The sequence below is a fragment of the Euprymna scolopes genome, chromosome 21 (assembly GCF_053919585.1).
Source record: "Euprymna scolopes isolate OS-2025 chromosome 21, ASM5391958v1, whole genome shotgun sequence".
NCBI classification, from domain to species: domain Eukaryota; kingdom Metazoa; phylum Mollusca; class Cephalopoda; order Sepiida; family Sepiolidae; genus Euprymna; species Euprymna scolopes.
In genome coordinates, this window is record NC_136502.1 from 73,306,956 (window position 1) to 73,332,541 (window position 25,586).

Consider the following 25,586-nt stretch of genomic DNA (forward strand, 5'->3'; position numbering starts at 1 on the left):
AATTGGGTGAAAAGATGAAGTGTGATTTGGAGACAATTTCACGCCACCTTCAGTCGATGGGATTCACGAACCTACTTTTGCTGTTAAAATTCTTTGATTTTCTTAAAAAAAAACAGTGGGAACTTATGCAATAACCTAATATTTGAAATCTTAATGTAAAAGCTCTAAATAATTTACTTAATTATTAATTCTGGATGTCATTTTTCATTTATAACAAATGAAAAAATTTTATTGGATAATCATTTCGTGTTAATTATTCAATGCGAATAAAAATATATTGGGCTGGATATAGTATGTGATTAAGAAAATTTATTGCAATTTCAAATTCTGGTTTTTGAAGAACACAAATGAAAAATTTGTCTTCACCTGGATGAAATAATGATCACAAAAGATATAGAATATTTAAAATATGAATTTATTAATTCTACAATCGATCAGTGGTTTATCATTGGCTGAATATAAGTTCTTTATCATTTCTGAGCTAGATGTTTATGAAAACTATCATATATGGCCACTTGTATGTTTTGTCTCTCGACTGTTTTAAGTTAACTGTTTTAAAATTCATACTTTCTAAATTGTGATCTTGTTTTACTAATCAATGCTTTCTATTCCTCAGCTACTTATTCTCTTTGTGGACATAATAGCCAGCCATTCTGATTGTCCAGTGGTAATGAGTGAGCACTGTGGAAACTGAAATCCAACTTTGTATTCTTTAACTACCAATTCTCTTTGTGATATATTGGTATATAGGTATGCAAGACGAATGAATGTGAAAAAGATACAAGCTTGTATAAGCTACCCTCTTTCTTCCTCCATTTGTTCAACTTACTTCTTTATCTTTTCTTCATTTTTACTTCTTCCAGAGTAGAAATTGAATGCACTTAAATCAATTGCTCTATACAACGTCTGCACAATCGCAGCATGAAGACCTGAAATAAATAGTTCACATGTATGTGAAAACTTGCAAATTCTCAACAATGAGAAAGATTGCTCTTCATTTGAAATGGCTTGTCTGGGCTCCTTGAAGAGCCAGCTGGTTCTAATACAAACAAACAATCACTGAATAAGAAAGTTTGTTTCAAGCTGAGACACTTGTATTGACATTACTTCAGTGAGATGCAGAAACCAACAGCAAACAATAACGAGGACAGAGGATGCACCAACTCTCCCTGAAGGGATCTAAACAATGCTACTATTAGTGATTTTACTACTTATAGCCAGCATAAAAGGTAAAATATTGCTAATCCACAATGGAACTCTAAACTGAAACTGACACCCAAACATACATTCGTATTAAGAAATATTTAAATGAATACAAACATATTGTGTTTAGTGAACTTTACATATCATATCTCCAACTAACCTTTGTATTATTTGGATTATCCGCACTACTATTGAATGTTATTCATGTCAGGTTTCAACCGATGTAACCTTTGAGCTTCTTCAGGTGTATTTTATTGAACTCAAGAATCTCTGTCAAACTTGGGAATCTGTACAGAATTTTGAACAGAACCCTTTATTTAACCAATTGGGGTAACATGCTATCGTCCTATCAACTATGACCAGATAAAAGTCTTAAGTATTTATTATCGCTTGTACTGAAGATTAAACTTTCAACCTCCAGAAAAGTGTCATTTGAAACAGAATTTTACTTAGAACTTTATCTATTATCCCATGGGGTCTTCTGAATTGAATAAAGGGTTCCATGCAAAATTTCATACAGTTTGAAAGAAAGATTCTCAAGTTCAACAAAATACATAATTAAATTTATCGTTATTTTATGTTTCCAATGTTATCTCCCCCACCCCAGGTTTTTCCCTCGCCCTTAATCACCAAACTTTAAAAAAATGCTAGAGGTGACATGTCTCATTGAACGCTTGGTGGCCAAAAAGTGGGTGCTCATTTTACAACAATTTATATAGAAAAGTGATCCCCATATTATTATTTTTTTTTTTTCAAAATTTCTAATTTTTTTGCACTTACTTGCACTTCTGCAAACTAATAATATTTATAAAGGCTGTTTAAATGTATTAGGCTGAAAAAAAGTAGATCTCCATTTTTTGAGGGGTTAAATGCCGCTTGTATAAAGTTACCTTTTTAATTAGAAAATTAAGTTTGTAATCGATGAAATTAACGCAAAAAAAGAAAAAAAGTGTAAATTGTGGAATTTAGATGGGGGGGGGGTATTTATTTAGGTAGGCTGAATTACATGGTAAAAATTTACTGATAAAACAAACAAATGAAATCTTTTCAGTATTTTTCAACAATAAAAGCCAAACATTTTTTCTATCTACACAGAATTATTTTTCCAGCTAGAACTTAATGAAATTACCAAATGATATTTGGTAAATGTTTTTTTTTTTTATGGATAGCATCTAGGGGCAAATAACTCTAAAAAAAAGTTTAAAAAAAAAAGGTCGTTGTTGGAAATATTAATTCCAAAATAAAATAAATTAAATATGTTATCAATATAATTAGTGTTTAAAATTTATTAAAAAACAATTTTAAATAGAATACTTAAAATAATTCTCTCGCTAAAAACATTAACTAAGATAACGCTATTTAGTAAAATCAATTTTTCTTAATGTCAAATGCAAATAAGGTGATCTCTTAATTGCATATTTTTTCAAGTATCATACTATATATAGAAATAAATGAAAGATTAAAGTAAGACACGTTTTGTATATATTAATCAAATTGTGAACAAACAGACAGGAATACAAATTTATATATATAGATTATTAAATAAACAATCATTCGCATTAAAAATTCAGTTAGTATTATGCATCTAAAATTGAAAAAATAAGCATGCTTGAAAAGTGCCAATATTATGTGAATAAGCGAAATCAATGAAGACCGAATTTTACCTAATGTTGTGTAATTCCTCATTTAGTAATATATAACAGAAACAACAACATGAAACTATTTTCAATGCATGAACAGATTTTTTCTTGCATTTTTCCATGATTGCAACTTTTATACCTTTTTTTACTATTAAAAATTCAACAACGATTTTATTTCTTATTAAAAACATATTAGAAAACAATTTTTACTTTTTATAAAAAATGTTAGAAGTATTGGATCAATTATATTTGAGGCACCCCAAAATCATAAACAACCAAAAGAACACATGTTGGCATTTTCTTTTACTTCCAGGTGAATTATAAACAATGCATTTACATTTACAGATTTTTTTTACAAAATGCTTTGTTTTGTATACTTTTAAGTGTTATATAAAAAATAAATTTTTAATAAAAAAAATTACAAACTTTTTATTAAACGAAACGTATAAACAAAGGAAAATAAATTTAAACTAAAAACTAAAATTTTAAAATTACATATTCCAAAAATCACATAAATTGATCAAGTAGTTTTATTTTAAGTGATTAATGACAATTCATAGGCATTGCAACATAAATCTGGTTTGAATTATTGTTGAGTTATCTCCCTTATTCTTTTAAGATTTTTTTACAAAACTGCAAATGAGACAGTCACTTTGCGGATATTCATAAAATTTGATTTTCTTAGTTAAAAATAAAACTACTTGATTAATTTTTGTGATTTTTTTTAATGTGATACTTTCATTTTGTAACAGATACATACATCACGCAGATTTTAAAAAAAAATTAATATTTAATATAGGGAGAATTCTGGACAAGAACGAATAAATTAAAGGTTACGCTAGTAAGTTTGTCACTCAAAAATGTTGGCTTTGAAATTCACAGAGCAAACACACAGGTCAAAGAGGAAAGAGTCCGAGTTCAACAAAAGGTTGAACCCTTGGCATGTGTGACTGTTGGGTGATGAAGGAATGAAGGTGAGTCTCTATAAGTGACAGGCTTTTTGGTGGGTTTTTCTTTTCTTTTTCTTTAGTGAGAGAATTTTGGTCTGCAACAGTAGAAAGACACACAGCTTGCACTGTTAGCTTATAGAAAGTAATTCATACATCAGCATTTAACTAATAAAATATAATGTTAACAATATTTTTTTTTTTTAAAGACAAATATGTTTTGTTCATTCTTATTCAGTCATTTTCTTTCAGCTTGCAGACTCAACAATTCTTTATCTCTAAATAGATATTTACCCTTTATTCAAACAAATGGTGTCAAGATAGTTTTGTGGTTCTAATCTCACAGTGTAGGAAAAAATCTATTAAAAAAGAACTGATCAGGATGACTATCATGTTCCCAGACAACATGTATTACCACAGTTATGCTGTGACCATGCCAGGATATTGTCTCAAACTAAGATTCCACAGGATACATCCCAAATCCATGATAATACTACAATGGTGCCTTAGGGCTTTGGATACAACTTAGAGAGAAATACATGGATTCAGCCCAGCATGATAATGTCACAATGATGTGTTAGGAGTTAGGATATGACTCAGTGGGACAGTAACATATGCAGACAGATAATAATATATAATATTTTGTAAGTTAGGAAAATATCTCTATTCTAAAAGTTTTCTTTTCAGAAATAAATATTTTCAGAAGGAAACTGACACAAAATAAAATATATTTGTACTAATAACTAGGGCTATGACAACAGAATATTCTTATCATTGTTTTGATTCTCGAGTATATATCCGACATAGTTAAACACAATTAATCAACTGAGAACCACATCATTCTATATAAAAGCATATAAGATATCAATGGATACACACCCAAGGGTTAAAACAATGAAAAGAATATTCTGTTGTCATAGCCCTACTAATAATACAGAAAAAGGAAGTAGTGAATAAATAGGCTAGTTCAAATCAAGTATTGATGTGTCAGATGGATTGCTATTTGAGTCTAAACTACAAAAAATCCGACAAGATAACTTTATATGTTAGATAAAAAAATAAGATATATATAAATGAATATATCTAAAAAAACAAAATAGGAAAACCTTCTTTGCTGCTTGACACGTTTCTTGTGTCTGTCTCCTTTTCTTTATTTATTTCTTATTCCATGCGTGGATGCTGCGTATTCATTTGGTGTCAATTTTTGTTTCCATCTTTGGGATTTTCAGGTGTCTAAACACTTAAGACATAGCAACTAACATGTCTTAGTCTATAGGTGTGTACACGCTTCTCACGGATTTTACAATTGCTTCTTGAATCACTTCTGAAAAGAACAAAATGTATTGAAAGTTAAAATATTTTCGGTTATAGTCAAGATTATCTGCCCTTTTTGACTGACAATTTCTCCTGTTCATTTGGCTAGATAATTAGACATGGTCAAGCGACAAGAAAGCAATTCTTAACATGGAGAAAGGGGGGAGGTTTTCACATTATCTAAGAGGAAGATAATCATTAATCAGAGGAGACTATATCTTGACTGTCACCATCATCTTATATACATAGCAGAAATAGGTCAAAAAGATCAGACAATGTTAACTATAAACATATATTCTTCTACTTTGTCTTTCTTTTATGATATATTTTGGAAGAATATACAATCGATACAATATCCAATAATTTTCAAAGAATAAAAATGTTTAGAAAATTTTTAAGGTTTTATAACAGCTGCTTTCTGATGAGTAGCCCCATTTTAAAGTTATTTCAGAATCCAAGATCAAACAACAGGTCAAAATTTCAATGTAACTGAGAGAATATAGGTAGGTTGTTTTCACAGTAATGTCAAAGCTTGACCAAATCTTTTTGACTTAATGTAGTTTTACTTGATGTAAGAATGTTTATATAAATGTTTGCAGAGGCAAAAAAAGCTAACGAGGAACTGAGAAACATTAATATCACATAACTTATTGTCAAGATGTTTACATAGATTAGATTTTGGTCTTAGATCTTGAAAAAGCATCAGAATGGAGTGAATAGTTAAAAAAAAGAGCTAGAACAAGTCATGGAAAATGTCTAAACTGATTATTTTATCATATATATATATATATATATATATATATATATATAGTGTATAATGATCCCAGGGAATTGGAGGTATAAAACCTACTGTTGATTTTATAAAATTATCTGTAAATAATGGCTTAACTTTAAGTTTAAAATGCAAAAGTCAAGTATCATGGTTCAATTGTGCTTTAAACAGAAACATTCATTTCGAACACGACCCTGTCATATCAAAAACCTGTTGATTTTATATGATGGGTCTTTTTGTTTGTGTAGTAATAAAACTTTTCAAATGCACTTGTGATGTTAAGCTCTATAAGGTATTAACTTGGGTCAAATCACCTATTCCTTGTTTCATTAGATTTTTTCGATTATCAGTTAGTGATACTTATCAAAGACATTCCATTATAAAACCTGCCTAAGAACACTGCCAAATATATAAAGTACATTTGTGTGTAATTTCATGAAAATCGGCCCAACCGTTTTGGAGTTCATAGGGAACGAACACACACATACACACAAAGTTCCTTTTATATAATAATAGAGATCTTACATTTGATTATTTTTTATTGTTCCACATTTTTTTTATTATTTTAATGTTTAATTAATGTAATATTCAATATTTTCTATATTTTATTGTTTTATCATTGTATCATATTATTATTACTGTACTCTTTATATATATATATATATATATATATATATATATAATTTTCATGTTTTTTCTCTACAAATTAAAACAATGTGATATTAATATAGTAATATTACCTTGATTTACTCTCTCTCTCTAACTTTATTTTGATTTTTACTTTATTAACATATTCTTATATACTTTTAATTTCTATTATATCAGTACATCATTACTTTTTATATATTATAATATTAATATATTATTTTCTATATTTACGACTCTTAAGTCTATTACCATTTTTTTATATTCTGTTGTATATATTATTTTTTTCTGTCTATTACTATATATTATTATTATTATTATCAATATTATATATGCTTTCTTATCTAAATTAATATGAAATGATGACATTTATTACTCTTAGATATTAATTTTATTCTGAGCTGTCTTTATAATTTACTATAATTTTTATATTTCTTTAAAGGAAATCAAATTTTATTTTTATTCTTGACACTAAAAAAAAATAAAAAAGCAAATAATATACAATCTCAGTTAGCCAGACAATATTAACATATTCCATTCTCTCATAACAAATGTACATGCCAAGTGTTTCAGTAGATTTGATCTGTTTTGAGTTAACCAACTTCTCCATGTTGACAAAAACAGAATGGATAATTTAATTCTAACTTTCAACATTTGCGTTGATGCATATAAAGATTCACACACATTTTTTTCTTCTTCTTTACCGTCCACTCCCCCTTTTTTACACCCCCCCGCCCCCACTTTCTTGTTTTGGTTTTTGGTTTCATTTTATTTTTAATTTTCAACCTTTTTTCCCTCATTAGGAGACCACATAACTTTTTAAAATGCAATTTTTGTAAAATACGTTTTTCTATATAATTGAGGATTTAATCTTTTGAAGGAAGGATCTAGTATCGCCTGGCAAGATCTTTAGTTATTCATAATTAATTAACCAAAATATTGTCATGATTTTGTAGTGATATTAAAAAATGTTTATTTGAATATAAATAAAAAATATATCTTGCTCTATTTATTACTGAGCACTCTTTTAGAACCTTGTTAAATTAATTGGTTTTTATCTTTGAATATTGTTAATCTGGAATTTATATATATATATATATATATATATATATATATATAGAGAGAGAGAGAGAGAGAGAGAGAGAGAGAGAGAGAGAGAGAGAGAGAGAGAGAGAGAGAGAGAGAACCAATATTACATTACATTCCAGTGACTAAGATTTTATTAATTTTTTTAGCGTCTTTTCAAAACAAAAATTTTGGTACATTTTTACGGACCATTTTGTTCACATAAAATCCAACTTTCTGTTAACAAAACGGTATGTAAAAATGTACTTAAGTTTTGTTTCGTAAAGATGATAAAAAAAATGAATAAAATCTTGGTCACTGGAATGTAACTTAATATTGTTTATTTATATAGTTACTGTCATTACTAATATTACCAATAATCAAGCTTTTACTTTCAAAAGTTTGGTCTATAAAAAATAATAAAAGTATATGCAAAAACATCTATATCTATCTATCTATCTATATATCTATATATATATATATATATATATATATATATATAAAATAATTGTCCTCCTAGAATTATCAGAATTGTTGTTGCAGAATCAAGTAATATTGTATCTAAAACCACAGATATTTCTTTGAAATATAATTTTACAAATGCTACTAATCAAGGTGCCATATTATATATATATATATATATGAGTCCCAAACAAAATTCACAAACTTAAATAAATGCTTATAGATAGATACCCTTCTCTTACCAGCAACATTATTTCCAGTAATTGTCAATTAGTTCTAATGGGCCACATGTTTTGGAGTCATCCACAAATATCTTTGTTGGTTGGTTTGTAATGCTTAAGTTTGAAATAGATTTTCTTCACTGAATGTATAGATTTATGGGATGTATCTTAAAAATTCTGTATAATAAAACTAACAGAAATGCTTATGACGCAAAAGAAAATTTACTATGAAAAACTTAATCCCGAAATGATTTCACACACTGTTGGGTATTGGTAACTTGACCAAACTTACAGGTGCTCTTCTTTGGACTGTGTAAGATTTTGGTTCAACTTTGACAGATATTTCTTTATCATTTTCAAGATCCACAGAAAAGGAAGGATTTAAAGCAGTTTTGGATTTGTCCAACTGTGAAGACATCTCTGTAGGTTTCAGTTTCCTGATATTTTGTTGTTTCTGTGTATTTCGTTTGATTTGCTCTCTGAGGTGAATGTTCGAATGCTTTATCAAATGGCCACTCTGAGAGAAAGCTTTTCCGCATATCTGACAAGGATAGGCCTTATCCCCCGTATGAGTCGCAAAGTGCCGTTTCAAGTGTCCACTTTGCGAGAAATCTTTCCCACATATCAAACATTCGAATGCCTTTTCCCGTGTGTGTGTATTATAGTGTCGTTTCAGTAGAGCTTTGAGAGGAAAACGTTTCTTGCATAATTCACATTCAAATGGTGTCTCCCCTGTGTGCGTCACCATGTGTCGATTTAACTTGCTGTTCAGTGAGAAAGCTTTGCCGCACACGTCACATGCGAACGGTTTCTCACCAGTATGTATTTTGAGATGACTTTTGAGGTGGCTGTTATGCACAAACGACTTTTCACACAACTCACACGTGTAAGGACGAACTCCAGAATGGATCCTTAAATGCAAAACAAGATGAGATCGTTTCATAAACGACTTTTCACATACTTGACAGGCAAACATTTTCTTCACGGGTGGAACTTCTTCCATCTTTCTTTTTTCTTTTTTTTCTTAATTTTTCTTGCTTTCTTTTGACTAGCTTCTTTCAGCAAAGTTTTCATGAGAAAATTTCTCAGTCAGGAATTTCTCCGAACTGTAAATCTGTAAAAAAAAAAAAAAATTATTGTCATTTAATGCAGGCAGAATTAACTGACATTTTTTTTTTATGGTAAGCAAAATTTAAGACAGTTAATTGGAGAATAGCAGGGTTGTTTTATATTTTTTAGTGTGTCTTAACAATGCTCAGTAACTATAGTAAATGCAATTTTAATTTTATGTTAAGCAGACTGATTATTGTTCATTTGGATAGCATTGCAAGATATCTCCCTCTACATCCAGGTAAGTTATACAGCTAGTGTGGCAGAAACATCATGTTATACTAGGTTCTCATCCAGTCTTCTCTTTTCCAACTGCAACGTAAGGACAAATTCATGATCAAATGGATCTGCAATGTGAACTCTGATAAACATTGTCATAGGATTTGTTGAACACACTACATTTGTCCAGCATAAAGGTTGCTGTATGGACAAATAGGTTTTGTCAGTATGGATGCAAAGTTATTAGCATGAGAAAAAGAAAAAAGAGAAAGAGAAAGACAAAGAGGTCAGAACACATTTTTATAATGTGGCCTATCATTCGTCTCTTCCCTTTTTTATTAAAATTAAAAATACACTTGCATATGCACACACGCACACACACACACATATATACTGGAGAGAACTCAAGTGTCAAAGGTCTCTCTCTCTGTACAGGGGTTTGTTAGAACAACCTGGCATGAGGATACTTTTCCCTTAAAGTAAACCCTGACTAAATATTCAAAATCACATTTCGTATTCGCAGCCCAAATAAGATCTCCTCATTATGACTAACCCACATTAGCTTTTACGAGGAACGTTACACTTTCTCCAAGGGATGTTACCTCAAGTAACAGCACGAAGCTGAATACTCCACCAGACTAGATGAATTCTTGTCCTGGAATCTAGTAAGATTATGAGACTAAAATGAAAGATATACTACAACATATGAAAATGGTTAATTGGGGAGAGGAAAACTATGTTTTCAATTTCTTTAACTCTGTGTTTGAGAGATAAAGAACTTTAATGGAACATCCGAATATCTATGTCTCTCATATAGAGTTCGAGTGTTAGCCCTAGGTAGGAAGCTTGTTGATTTCTGAAAATTTCGACTGAAGTAAAATAAAACAATATATATATATATATGTATATATAACTCATACATATAAATATACTAGCTAACCACACAGTGTTGCCCAGTCGCACAATATGCTTAAACATGATATTTTAATTTATGCAAATTGCGCATATGTTATAGAATCAATCCTTTATTAATTATTATATATTATGAAGAATAATTTGCCTGGTGGACTAATTCGCAAAAAAAAAAATAATAATAATGATAATGTCGTTCATCAAATTCCGTCAGAATTTATTTACAATATCATGTCAGCTGATATGTGGCTTGATGATGAATGCACTGGAATAGTCACTTTTGATTAATGTTTAGTTTTAAAATATGCAAACAAAGAAAATGATTTGCAGCAATTTTAAATGGTAGCTTTTACTTTTATTATAAATTGAACTCATTAATAAGAAAAAATTAAAATAAACTGGTGAGGTACATCCCAGCTTGAGTAGGGGATCATTCAATCTGTAGTCGAATGCTCTAACAGTGAGCTATATCTCCAGATGACAATAAATCTTTTTTTTAAGAAGAAATGATTTGCTGAAATGTTATTATTTCCCTTGGACGGTGTAACATGAAATATTTTCCTGTAAAAAATTTTTCTTTTTTATCTATAAGAAAGAAAGACTGTTTTAAGATATGATTTTTTTCAATTTTTGAAAATGATTTGCTGAGATTGTATTACTTCCCTTGGCTGGTGTAACATAAAATAATCCCCTGAAAAGATTCTTCTTTTTTGTCTATAAGAGAAGAAAGATTATTTTTAGGATTTGATTTTTTTGATTTTCGATTCTTATCAAATGAATTTCTATACAAAACATATCTAAGAACACTGCCAGACATATAAATTACCTTTGTGTGAAATTTGCAAAAGATAGGCTCAGCTGTTTCGGAACCTATGAGGAAGGAACTCACGCACACAAAAAAATGACTTTTAGAGATAAACATGGATACAAACACAACCAAGTGTATATATATATATATATATATATATATATATATATATATATATATATATATATTATATATATATAAATCCGTAATCCTGTCTGTTTGTTTGTTTGTTCACAATTTGATTAATATATACAAAAGTTTCCTTACTTTACTCTTTGATTTATTTCTATATATAGCTTCATTCTTGGAAACTAGATACAATAAAAAGATCATGTCATTTGCATATGACATTAAGAAAAATCGATTTTATTAAATAGCGGTATCTTAATTAATGTTTCTAGCGAGAGAATTGTTTTCAGTGTTTTATTTAAAATTGTTTTTAATACATTTTAAACAATAATTACATTGATAACATATTTATTTTTTGGGGAATTATTATTTCAACATCGAATTTTTAAAACACTTTTAGAGTTATTTGCCCCTTAGAATCTTCCGATCATTTCATTCATTTGTTGTTATTATTCTTTAAACAGCTATACAGAAATCGCAAATTTTACGATGTGACCCATCGTTGTTTAATACCTAAAAAAATAGGATCTACTGCCCCCCTCTGAATTCCACAATTTACACTTTTCTTTCTTTTTTTTTTCACGTTAATCTCATCGATTACAAACTTAAATTTCTAAATAAAAAAAAGGTAAATTTTTACGATGTGACTCAACGTCTTTTAACCCCTAAAAAAATTAGGACCTACTTTTTTGGGGCCCTAATACGTTTAAACAATCTTTATAAATAATATGAAAGAAGTAATTTCGAAAAAAAGAAAATTAACATTTTAAAGTGGGGGATCACTTTTCTATATAAATTTAACGTAAAAATGAACACCCATTTCTGGCCATAAAGCAATCAACGAGATATATCATCTCTAGCATTTTTTTTTTTTCAAATTTAGCGATCGAGATGGATGGGGCAAAACATGACAAATACAGTTTTTTTGTTTGGTAGGCGTGGGAATTACATTTGAAACATCTGGTGGAGAGGGTATCAGGTACTTCTTCATTTAAGGAACGATTAAATTTACATGTTTTTATCCGTTCTTTTATTTATGGAATTGTTGTGAGGGTATCTATGTTACGTTACCCATGATGAAAATGATTAGTGTAGCAAGTGTGTTCCAAACGGAACTTCATGTCAACCCAGGCAACGCTGGATACCCATGCTAGTATATATATATATACATACAATATCTAGACATCAAGGAATAGATTGATAGCAACAAATAGTGTATTTTATCATCAGTTACAATTGTTTCAAGACTATTTGGACAAATTCAAACTCTATAACGTTTGAAAATTTTCATAAGAACAGCCTTTCATCAAACGTATTGAACAAAAAGCACTTTAGCAATGAACAATATGGAATCCATTTCCTTTATAAGAAAAAACATGAGAAAATATTTTACCTACATCTCATCCTTCCAAAGTTTTTTTTAAATCAATTATATAAAAAAAATTTTCAAACAATACAGAGTTTGAATTTGTCCGAATAGTCTTGAAACAGTGTATTTCATCATTAGTTACAATTATTTGTTGCTATCAATCTATTCCTTGATGTCTTGATTTTGTTAAAACAATATATGAATGCTCAATTATGAAATATGGTAATTTTGAAACTTACAGTTTAAGTCATCTCATTTTTACTTAAAACTTTGTATATGAACGGTTACTGAATTTTCAATAATATAAACCCAATAAAATTCGGAATACTATATATATATATATATATATATATATATATATATATATATATATATATTCTTCAGAATAAAGTTATCCAATAAATCAACTGGTATGGAAACCTGTGATTCAAGTGTATTCTTTGTCTTATTCTTTGTCTTACATATAATAATAACAATCTTTTGATTTGAAATTTAACCATTTCACGCCATAAATTTTAAATTTATTGAATTACTAAAATTTTATATATATCAAAATGAAATTATATAAACATCAGAAAAACCCAACACAGATTAATCTACATTTCAACAATATTATTTGTTTCCCTTAGAGTTGAAGACTGGCTTAAAATGATTAAATAAAATAAATGATTAAATAAAAATAAAAAATAAGAAGATAAAATGAAACAAGAAATAAAATAAAAAGCAAAATTTAAAAAATAAAAAGGTTATTAGCAAAACTGACCTTCAAATAAAATGAAATAAAAGATTGAAAAAATCTGACATTAAAGGATATGTATATTTCAAGATTAGTCCATAATTATTAAAGATATCAATTCCACACACACACATATATATATATATATATATATAATAGAATTATCAAAAATTATATATAAATTTATACACAAAACTTATAAAACCACATATTCCTCCACAGATATCCTAACGTAGTGAAATGTCTATTGCTATACTTAATATCTTTTATTGAAGATATAAACCGTATTCGCTAAAATAATATTGATTTTAAAATCAAATGAACCTGCTGTTGAAATATCTACAAATAGATACATAAACATACATACAGAAACCTACACTTGCAAAAGGTGTACATATGCCCTCATGGAATTATCATTGATATATGACCAAAAATAGACATAACACAATCCTTTCAGGAGAATGATTATATAAACCCCTACACCCACACATCCATATATATACGCACATACATATAAACATGCACAAATACATAATCATATACACATACATACATACACATACCATTACACAAACATATAAACTGTGTCTAGCGATTAAATGCAAAAGAGGTATTGTCAAATACTTTATGTAAAATTTATAGATATATGTTATCGAATGAAATTATTTGTAGTATTATATATAGCGAGTAAGGAGGAAAGAAATCAAGTCTCAATTTTTCATTTCCGATTGATATTTAGTATTTTTTCAGAAATTATAATTTGCAGTGTCAAGAAATTATTTGCATTAACTAGAATTTACAAGAGAACCCCAGGATGCGGTGGCCCTAGGATACGTTTTTTTCAGGTTACGATGTGGAATACAATGTATGTCGTATCCTGGAGTGCTACTGTAATATTATGGCTCGTTGAAAAGAACTATATAATCTAAAAAATTGGGAAAGAAAAGTCTTTGCTTCAAATTTCTAAGGATTTGAAAAGGGATCATTGAACAATCAAGAAAATATATCAAATGGGATGTCAACAAAGGAAACAAAAAACTTAGGAATTTAACAAAGCAAGATTTGTCACATATCTGAAGAGAATTAATAAGAAACGCAAATGCATCAAGTGTGTTCATATTTGAGGCCACTAGAGCTCCTGTGGTGTCAAGTGAAACAAGGTGTAAAGCATTAAGATGATTGCTGATGTCAAAAATTGAATAAAGAAACCCATTTTAATGAAAAACATGAGACCAAATGATTGCAGTGGGCAAAAAATACATGAAAATTTATTTCAGTAAATTGCTATTGACAGATTAATCAAGGATGGGCTGAGGATGGGTTTGTAAGCAACATGACTCAAGACAATTGTTTAAATGCTAACAAGACAGTGATGAGATCACGATATGGGCTTACTTGTTGTTTCATCAAATACTTCTGCATGCAAAATCCGATCCCGCATTTTGCTAATTCCTACCCTAGGAGAGTATTTCTTCGAAACTCCGCAGATTAAGGACTATCCATTTATCTAGTGTTTCCTTTTCAGATTAAATATGTTTTTAACTCATTTCAAAGTGTTTTTTAACATATTTTATTAACTGTTTGCTCATATATATATATATATATATATATATATATGCAAGACAATCCACCAAATTATGCATTAAAGTTTACTAAATCCTAGTTGAAAGAAAAGGGATTTGTTAAATATTCTCTTATGGACTGACCTTTAAATAGAGGTGACTCGAATCCCACTGAGAACCTATTGAATATTCTCACTAGAGATATTTATTCTAATGGAAGGCAATTTAAAAGCAAATGTGACCTCGTGGATGCAGTTAAAGTTGCTGCAAACAACTTACCAACCATTAAAATTACAAATCTGACATTTGACATAATGTTAAGAGCTATTGAAAAGAAATGAGCATTTCTGCAATACATTTTAGGAGGTTCTTATAATTTTTTAATATGTTTTTTATTCTTAAAATGTTTTCGTATTTTTTCTTTCAGAAATTGGCGAATTTGTTTTAAACTTTTTTCATATTATGTTTTTACATTACTTTTACAAGGTATAATAATGTAAAAGTATCAAAATAAATAGTTGCAAATAAACTGCTGACATTCAAATTAATCTGTTTTGTTAACTTAGTAAAAATTGTTCCAAACAAAAACAATAATTTTCTCTATCACTATATATCTATATTTTACACAGAAAAGAGGACTGCGCCAACACTGAGGAATAAAACAATGATGTCCGGACTAGTCATTGTCAAAACTGACGGACTGCATGATGATTATATATATGTATATATATATATATATATATATATATATATACGTCTGAATAATAACCTGCTGCCAAAATAGACATATATATATATATATATATATATATATATATGTCTATTTTGGCAGCAGGTTATTATTCAGACATGTCTGATTGAACATGACGGGATTATTCTTTTTTCCGATCTTAATGGATAATCTTTCAATTTGCCGGGTGGTCTTTTTAATTTCAGTAGGTAACTTATACAATATGACACCAAAAGGTTGTTTTTCGGATATATTCTTCTCAAGCACTTTCTATCGGTGCATCTGATTATTTTCAGAAGCGATTGTTATTGTTTTCGTTTTCGTTTTATTTTTCTATGAGGCTTGGTGTAATTATAGTTTTTTTTTGTTTTTTTTTAATCTATAAATATAAAAGCGAAAATGTATGTATGTATGTATGTTTGCTTTTTCTGTGTGTCTACAAAAGGCTTCTTTCAGAGAAGCGGTCAGTTGGTTCACAACTTTTTAAAACTTTTTATATCACATACAAATCGTAATATCTCTAACTTAACGAAGCTCGCCTGTCTATTTAATTTGCTCGATTTCGGGAAGATAAATATTCAATATTTGTCGCTCGCCGCATGTGGCTTAGTCTTTTTCCTATAACATCTTCGGGGGGGAAAAAAAAAAAAGTGTTCAGCAGTAAATGAAATCCCGTCATTTTTTCAAAAACCACAAATTCAAGCTAAATTGAATGTAACTGTTTAAACAACCTATTCCTCATTGATTAGCGTTTTATTCCTCTATAATTTTACCTGTTCATATTTAACTTTTAATTTTTTTTTTTTTTTTTTTTTTTTTATTATATTTTCACCCCAAACAAGGCACATTGCCACTTTGGTGTAGGGGGCTACTATCAGGGGAAACATCTACTGGGGCACTATGTAGGGATTAGGGCAGCGAGATGTTGGTTCACGTTGCACTTGAACTTATGCATGTCAGTACAGTTGGGGAAGCAGTGACCTGGAATGGAATTCCAAAGTCTAGCAGTTCTGGGGAAGAAACTACTGGAGTAGAACGATCTTTTACATCTAGGGATCTCTACAGTGTGGGGGTGGGATTTTGCAGCTTGTCGGGTCTGTCGAGGGTGTTCACGTCGTGGGGGCACAAGTGCTTGCAGTTCTTCAGAGCATTCACCATTATAATACTTGTAGAACAGGCAGAGGGATGCAACGTTTCGACGATGGGACAGAGGCTGAAGTTTTGATGCCAGTTTAGGGCCTATCAGATTTGCGACTCTCTTTTGAACCCTGTCAAGGAGAGAGAGACTAGTAGCCGATGCACCGGCCCAAATATGACAGCAATACTCCATACATGGGCGAATAGTGGCCTTATAGAGGTACAGGATACTTTCGGGTGTTAGAAGTTTTCTAGCACGGTAGAGAGAGCCCACCTTCCTCGCAGCGGCCCTGGCAATGCCCTCGATGTAATTGTTCCAGCTCATGTTTCCTGTGAACGTTAGGCCAAGGAGCTTGAAAGACGTACTCTCAGCTAAAGAGTTGTTGGCCATTGCTATAGGTGGTAGAGAAGGTTTCCTGTAATTATTGAATGAAACCAGTTTTGTCTTGGTGGCATTGAACGTTACCATCCATTTTTGTCCCCATTCCACTACTGATTTGAGGTCATCCTCTAGTGTTTCTGCCATTACTTTAGATATATGTTCATTTGTTTTCCTGTCGTGCCTGCTATAGAGTGTGGTGTCATCAGCATATATACCCATCTCAGAGGCAATTTTATCGGGGAGGTCATTTATGAATATCAGGAACAGCAGAGGACCAAGGATAGATCCCTGGGGCACTCCGGCATTTATATTATATTGTTTAGACGTACGACCGTCGAGGACAACCTGGATTTTTCTCTTATCTAAGAAGGATTTAATTATGTTAAGTATTCTACCAGTGATACCGTAAGATCTAATCTTCCTGAGGAGACCCTCATGCCATACCCTGTCAAAAGCCTTAGATATATCTAGAGCTACCGCTCTGCCCTCTCCCGCTTTGTCCAGTGAATGGTATATGCGTTCAGAGATTACAGTGAGGATGTCTGCCGTGGAACGGGCTTGTCTAAATCCATATTGATGGTCGGTCAGAAGTTTAGCATCTGTAAGTATCCTAGTGTTCACGTCAATTTAAAAAATTAACTTCAAATCGAGAAGGCAAAAAGAAACTCTGCAGCAACAAATGAGCTTAAAACCAGCTTAAAATATCCACCTTTTAGGCAACAAGGCATCTCTAATCATAATTGTTGTTGTTCCAGGTTATAAAACATAACATTTAGTCCATATGCCTCAACTCTCTCTTAGTAATCATCAGGATCTCATTAATCTTCACCTTTCTGGTTTATCCAATTGAGAAATTGGCCGCAGACTGAAATGTGGTGAGAAAACAGTACTATGACTGTGCAAAAGCACTAAAACACTGGCAGTGTTCGTAATGCCCCTAAATTTGGTTGTCTAGAGCAGGGGTTCTCAATCGGGGTCCACATGACCCTAGGGGTCCATGAAATATTTCTGGGGGTCCACAGGCAAAACATAACAAAACTGATTATCATTATTATCATAATTATTATAGTTGTTGTAGATTACTTTATTTACATTAAATTAGTTTTCATTTAAAAAGTAAAGCTTAATTATATAATATTTCTTTGATTATTAAAACCTCAAAATTTATATGAGTGAAAAATAGAAGATTGTCTTATGACCAATAGTTATGAAGGGGTCAACCAAGATAAAAGAAGGAAAAAGGGGTCCATGAGTAAAAAAAGGTTGAGAACCACTGTCCTAGGGTTACTTCTTACAGGGAAGACAATGCTATCAAGATCTGCAGCCTCAGAAACAGATTTGAAATGGCTCCCCAAATCCAACAACAGTGTAATCTTGTTCAAAAGTGGTCTCTTTCCATAGTTAATAACAGATTGAGGGAATTTAATTTGCGAGGCTGTGTTGCCAATGATTTCTGTAAAGAACAGAAAGCACCATCTGGACTTTGTCAGATGTAAGATCATGATTCTTTATATTGGTCGAAAGTGATTTTTAGTGATGAAAGCAAGTTTAATAGACTAGGCAGTAATGGTAGGCAGTACGCCCGTCAAAGAAAGGACAAAGTATTTAATCCTAGGTGCACAGTTTAAACTCTGCAAGGTGGTGAAGGTTCAATTTTGGTGTAGGGCGTTATTAGTTCAAATGGCCCAGGGCCTATAGTTCGCTTGCAAGGTCAAATTAATTCGACCAAGTACATTAATATGTTGACTGAGCATTTTCTACCCTACTTTGGCCAGAATTTGGACCCCTGTTCTTTGAATGCCCTCTACCGGCCGTTCTGTGAACCTCAAATATAAACAAGTGTCTTCGAGAACGCAAAAATATATAATAACGAAATAAAGGACAATAAAATATACGAAAATCAAAACATTTATTGTATAAAAAATGTATCAAAATATAATTTTAAAGTTTTAATAGCATTCTTTTCATGAGTGATTTATAACTGAAAATAAAAAATAAATATGTAAAAACCATGAAACATTTATAGATTGTTTTTAGAATTATTTATTTATTTATTTATTTTTTACAGCATAAAAATGTATCAAAATATAAGATCAATTTTTACGACCTGAGTGCTCCAGCTGCTCCACTGCTCCAGCATGGTATAAACACTCCAACCACCCCATGTTAAGAACGGCTTTCGGAATAAACACCCTCCCAACCGCCCCATGTTAAAAACAGTTTTTGAGGTTGAGGAGGGGGGGTGTTTATTCCGAAAGCCGTTCTTAACATAGGGAGGTTGGGGTGTTTATAATACGCTGGAGCAGTGGAGCACATCGTAAAAAATTGACCAAATATAATTTTAGTTTGTCAATGTAGTAAAATAGAATTTTAAAAACATGAAACATTTATAGAAGTTTGAAAATTCCATTTAAAAATATAGCACGGTTCGTATACTGCACAATCAGTAAAATATACCCCTAAAAAAAAAAAAAATAGGGCCAATGTCAAGTTTCTTCCCAACTCCTCAAAAATCTTTAAAATGACGACTTTTAAAGGTTTTCGGTGGTGCTGAAAACGAATATCACATTTAAACTTGGGGCAGATAAGTAGTTTTCATGATATGAAGAAATTACTTTCTTAAAAAGTGGGGGATCACTTTCCTATATAAATTTAACGTAAAATGTTCTACACTTTAAAAATGTTACCTATCCTTAACTAGAAAACTATAAATTTGAGTTATCTTTAGAGTCCTTTTCGACTTGTTTATAAAGATATCGACTATATATTTTTTCGAGCTAGCTTTAATTTCGGCATTTCTCGTATACCATGGAATTTGTTAACTTAGTGGTTTAATGTTATTTATTTTTGCAACAACATAGTTTAAGTAAAAACAAATCTGTTGTTTAAGAATAATAATGTCGAAGCAAATTTCACTTTGAATAATTCGTGCTAATGCAAGGCACTAATCCGCGTTATTTTTTAAATCGTATTTCCAAGTTTAATTAAAGTTTTATGATGTTTTTTATTCAATTGTAAGGTTAAAGTACAGAATAGGTAGAAAACACCCTCCCCTCCCCATGTTAAGAATGTTTTTTTTAAATAATAACGTTATTATTTCAGCACGGATCAATAAGTGCACGAGTACCGAATAATTTGAGTGACTGAAATAGGAATTAACCCCTCTGATCGTTATGTTTATCAAAACAAAAGCAAGAAAAGGCTGATCCAAACAAAAGACAACATACATTTTTAAATGTATCTTCTAAACCATATAAAAAATAGTGAGATATATAAAAATCTTACGCAAGGTTTCATTTTTGCTGTTTGTTATTAATCTTTACGATGTTGAAACGCAAATTAAAGAGTTGCCGGTGTAAGAGGAAAACAGTCTCCCATGAATGGATCAATTAATGGTTGTCAATTCGTACATTTGCACATTTTCTTTTCGGAAATAAAATCCAGCAAAATTGTAGTATAGTTAACAGATCCTAAATTGGGAAAATTAGCAAATATACATGAAATAACGGTACTCATGCACTTATTGATCCGTGCTGAAATAATAACTTTATTTAACAAGCCATTCTTAACATGAGGAGGGGAGGGTGTTTTGCACCGATTATTCTGTACTTTAACCTTACAATTGAATAAAAATCATATCATAAAACTTTAATTAAACTTGGAAATACGATTTTTAAAAAATAGCGCGGATTAGTAAGTGCATTAGCACCCAAATAACTTATACCAAACGCAAGAAAATTTATTTTGCTATCTCCCTGTACAATTTTCACGTGTGGAAACTGATTGTAAGAATGATTCTTCGAGAAGGATAGGTACCGCCAACGCACGCCAGTTTTATCCCCCCCCCCTATATGTAACACGATGTAACTGCAATTTAATTTAATATTATCACCCTAACTTTTTTACCATTTAAAAGAAGAAGCTTCAACTAAACTTCTAATATTTTTTAAAATATTTTACAGCATACAAAAATAATGAAAATTCGAGACAAAAATCGTGATAACATTATCGACGCTTTAAAACGACGTTCCTATGTAGTAACGTTTTTAAAGCCGTAAACATACCCACGGTTTAAAAATCTAGCAAAAACTCAAATAATAGGCATCTCTTCCTGAAAATTTCGATATTTATTCAGTATTAAATAAACTTACAAAATAAAAGTAGGTTTCGTTAAATATATTAGAGGAAATATTTTTTAGGTGTTCAACCCCCACCCATATTTCATGTTACAAAAACTAAACAAAATAAATGTAGGTCGATAAAAATTTCAACATGTTTTAAAGCTGAAAAGATCAAATAATTAAAAAAAAAAAAACAGTTTTATATATATATATATATATATATATATATATATATATATATATATATATATATATATATAAAGCAAACAGTTAATAAAATATGTTAAAAAACACTTTGAAATGAGTTAAAAACATATTTAATCTGAAAAGGAAACACTAGATAAATGGAAAGTCCTTAATCCGCGGAGTTTCGAAGAAATACTCTCCCTCTCATCAGAGGGTAGGAATTAGCAAAATGCGGGATCGGATTTTGCATGCAGAAGTATTTGATGAAACAACAAGTAAGTCAAAGATCTTACTTGAAAACAAAATAAGTTAAGCAGAGAGAATATGGTGTAACACCAAAGAGGGGCCACATCAGATCAGTAGGGCCGATGTGACGTTTTTTTGTGTTGAATGTAATATTCAATCCCGGGCGAACACCGATTACAGAAAAAAAAAAAAATTTTTTTTTAGTTAATATTTTTATGTGTCAAAATCTTGTTGTTGAGATACCATACGGTCGGGGAATAAAAATAGAAATCGCATGCTAAACTTCAAAGCGAAAGATTACTTAAAACATTTTTTAACCAAAATACGCTCGCGTTTGAACTAAACGGGCCAACACAAAATATTCCGAAACAGAGATTGGAAATGTCGGTCGGCTTGAAATGTGTTGTTTGACAGGTGAAATGTCGGATCGTTTTTGATCTGAGAAACACACACACACACGAAACAGATCAGGCCTGATAAAAGAATTAATGACGTCAGCCCAAGGTTCGACATGAATTGTTTTTCAATATGAATTATCTAAAAATGTCTTTTGGGAAATTGTTTTGGGCGCTAAGGGGAATTCTGACATGTAAAGAATATTTCTTTTAAAAATCACACGGATGTTTTTACAAAACAAATAATTCAAAGGGGAAAGAAGATCAAACGGATATTTTTAAATAGATGAAAGCTGGTGATCTATTACAAGCTAAAAAATAATATTTCCTCTGATTATCAGTTGATAATATGGAAAAACCCATTACCAAGAAGGCAGGGTCAGGCAAGTTGGGGAGGAGTCAATTTGATTTTGGAAATTGGGGGCAGAAAAATAATACCTGCCACAGGCCAAATTGACCAATGAGAGGGAATCAGGTGGATTGTTATCAATCAATTTGATTGGTCGAAGACGAACGTAGGCATCGACATTATTCAAGGGTTTTACTATATAAGATCTGTAAAACTCGATTTAATCAGATAGAAGGAGATAGAAGAAGAGAGAAGACAGAGAGAGGTCTTTGGAGAGACAGAGAAAAAGGTCTCGGTAGAGGAATCCAGCCACCCAACTTCTCTCTCCCCCTCGCTGGTCGCCAGAGAGCTCAATTTGCAACTTAATAGAATTCAGAGGACCTAGGAAGAGACCAGCCAGAACACCTTAACGATAATTACAACGGTCCGCGACTCCGACCGAGTATTTCAACAACAAGAAGCTCATTCACAAATCTAATTGCTTGCTTCCATTTAATCTTCAATTGTACATACGTCTGTAGATAATCATTTATGAATTTCCTAAATACATTATATATCAACCAACCTCCGGAGTTTGTTTGCTGATGTGCTGTTGTTCCATGTAACTTTATTTCTTTTACTTGCCACTTGTGACCCCGTTCCCGTCAACGAACACCCAGTCAACAGGACGACCAACTAGACGATCAAGAAGAACAGGCCTTGAGGACCGTGCAACCGAGAAGAGTCCTCCAACGCCTTGACGAGGACTCACTGGGTGACGCGACGTACCAACGGTTGGCAGACCTGGTTGCCCAGTTGACATAATTAATTACCCAGTGACTAGGATAGTCATAATTGGGCATCGACCCAGGGTTAAGATTATAACTGGGCCGCGATCAGAGGTTTAAGATCGTGTAAGGTCACGTGTAAGGTCACAATGGTAAAGAAAAAGGTGATTACACATGAATGGATAGTCTGGTGGAAGATAAAAAATCCAGTGACGGTAAAATCCAAATGTAAACCTTCAAGAAAGTTAAAAGAATTTCCATTTGTACAAGTAAAATCCAAAGATCTCCCGTAATTGGAAGAAGATGGTCCATAATAATCCAAAGGCAGAAATCCATGGAATAATTCACAAAAATGTGTACAAGGAAAAAATAATATTAATAAAAGAAAAATAAGATGTGCTTTTCACTCTACTTCCGAGACATAACTATAAATAAAAAAGATCTGGGAAGAGAAAGGAGAGAAAAAAAATGATAAAGTTAAATATAAAATAAAGGGAAACAATTGTTGTACAATGTTGAAGAATTCCTTAGGTATATTAGTTTTGACATTTAGGCTAAATGGAGGATTAAACCAAATATTTTTCTTTCTCCTGATGCAACTAGGTGGGTTAGAGGCATTGCGATTAGTATTTTGGTTTGGATTATAAATGTAGACTGGTTCATTGTAATTGATAGCGGCAGATCTTGTTATTTGAACTGGTTTCTTATGAGTCATATTGTGTGTGATTACAGATTTAAGGCGGCCTGCAGGAGGAGCATAATTGTTGTATTTAATCTTTTCCTTGTGTCATGAGTTCCATAAAGCATTATTGAAGAAAGTAGCATTTTGATTAAAAGTTTTTTTTATCAGCAGAAAGAGCAGAAATTCTTCTAGAGACAGATGGTACAACACTCTTTCAAATACCCACACAGATATAGTTCTATTTTCAATAAAAATTCAATCCGGATTTCTTATTCAACAATGTCTAATTTAGCACAAAGAATCTTAACATCTAATAACAAAAAAATTAAATCAGCCCAAATAATCCCTTTCCCAATTAAACCCAAAACTAACTGTAATTGTAATAACAAACATCTTTGCCCACTCAATAATGATTGTATCCATAAAGATGTTATATATTCTTGCACTATTACTGAGCTCCCACGCAATCCTCCCATAACAGACACTAATATTTACAGTTTTACACACACACATATATATATATATATATATATATATATATATATATATATATATATATGAGCAAACAGTTAATAAAACATGTTAAAAAACACTTTGAAAAAGAGTTAAAAACATATTTAATCTGAAAAGGAAACACTTTATAAGTGGATAGTCCTTAATCCGCAGAGTTTCGAGGAAATACTTTCTTTCTCAACAGAGGGTAGGAATTACCAAAATGCAGGATTGGATTTTGCATGCAGAAGTATTTGATGAAACAAGTAAGTCAAAGATCTTACTTGATAACAAAAAAGTGAAGAAGAGGGAATACGATGAAGAAAAAAGTGATTACACGTGAATGGATAGTCTGGTGGAAGATAAATAATCCAGTGACGGTAAAATCCAAATATATAACTTCAAGAAAGTTAAAAGAATTTCCATTTGCACAAGTAAAATACAAGGAAATCCGGTAATTGGAAGATGGTCCAAAATAATCCAAAGGCAGAAATCCATGGAATAATTCACAAAAATGTGTACAAGGGAAAAAAAGGGAAAAAATTCCAATAATATTAATAAAAGAAAAATAAGATATGCTTTTCACTCTACTTCCGAGACATAAATATAAATAAGAAAGATCAGAGGAGAAGAAGAGGAAAAAAAATTAAATAGTGATAGAATTAAATAGAAAATAGAAAAACAAATGTCGAAATGACCCAGACAGGAAATGTTGTAAGGCGCAAAAAAATATATAGGGCAAAATAATATAGATCAACTGAAATGTACAGGTCATCACTTAAAAAATGTCAGCAAGAGTTGTTAGAAGACACTAAATGGAAAATAAATAAATTAATTAATAAATAAATAGAGAATAATAAATAAACAATAAATAAATAAATAAATAAAAATAAAAAATAAAAATAAAAATAAAATATAAAAAATAAAAAATATAAAAAATAAAAAAATAAAAATTATTTAAGGGGAGAGGATGGCCGGTATCTGC

The 25,586-nt window shown here is 30.8% G+C and overlaps 1 protein-coding gene across 7 annotated transcripts in view; it reads right to left on the reverse strand.

The window, feature by feature from the left end:
- LOC145242493 (uncharacterized) overlaps nt 1-20,730 on the reverse strand; it is a 40,327-nt gene extending 19,597 nt beyond the window's left edge. The window contains exons 1-3 of one of the 7 annotated variants that reach the window (XR_013862751.1): nt 20,649-20,730; nt 8,562-9,383; nt 4,897-5,114 (exon numbers count right to left, since the gene is read on the reverse strand). Coding sequence is in view for 1 of the 7 variants with exons in the window: in XM_080105557.1 (XP_079961683.1) it covers nt 8,562-9,272 (711 nt within the window). In the remaining 6 variants the exon portion in view is untranslated. Of the gene's footprint in view, nt 1-4,896; nt 5,115-8,279; nt 9,384-20,590 lie in introns of all 7 variants that reach the window. The other 6 variants (XR_013862748.1, XR_013862749.1, XR_013862753.1 and 3 more) reach the window with 6 other exon arrangements.
- Nucleotides 20,731-25,586: the final 4,856 nt, after the last annotated feature.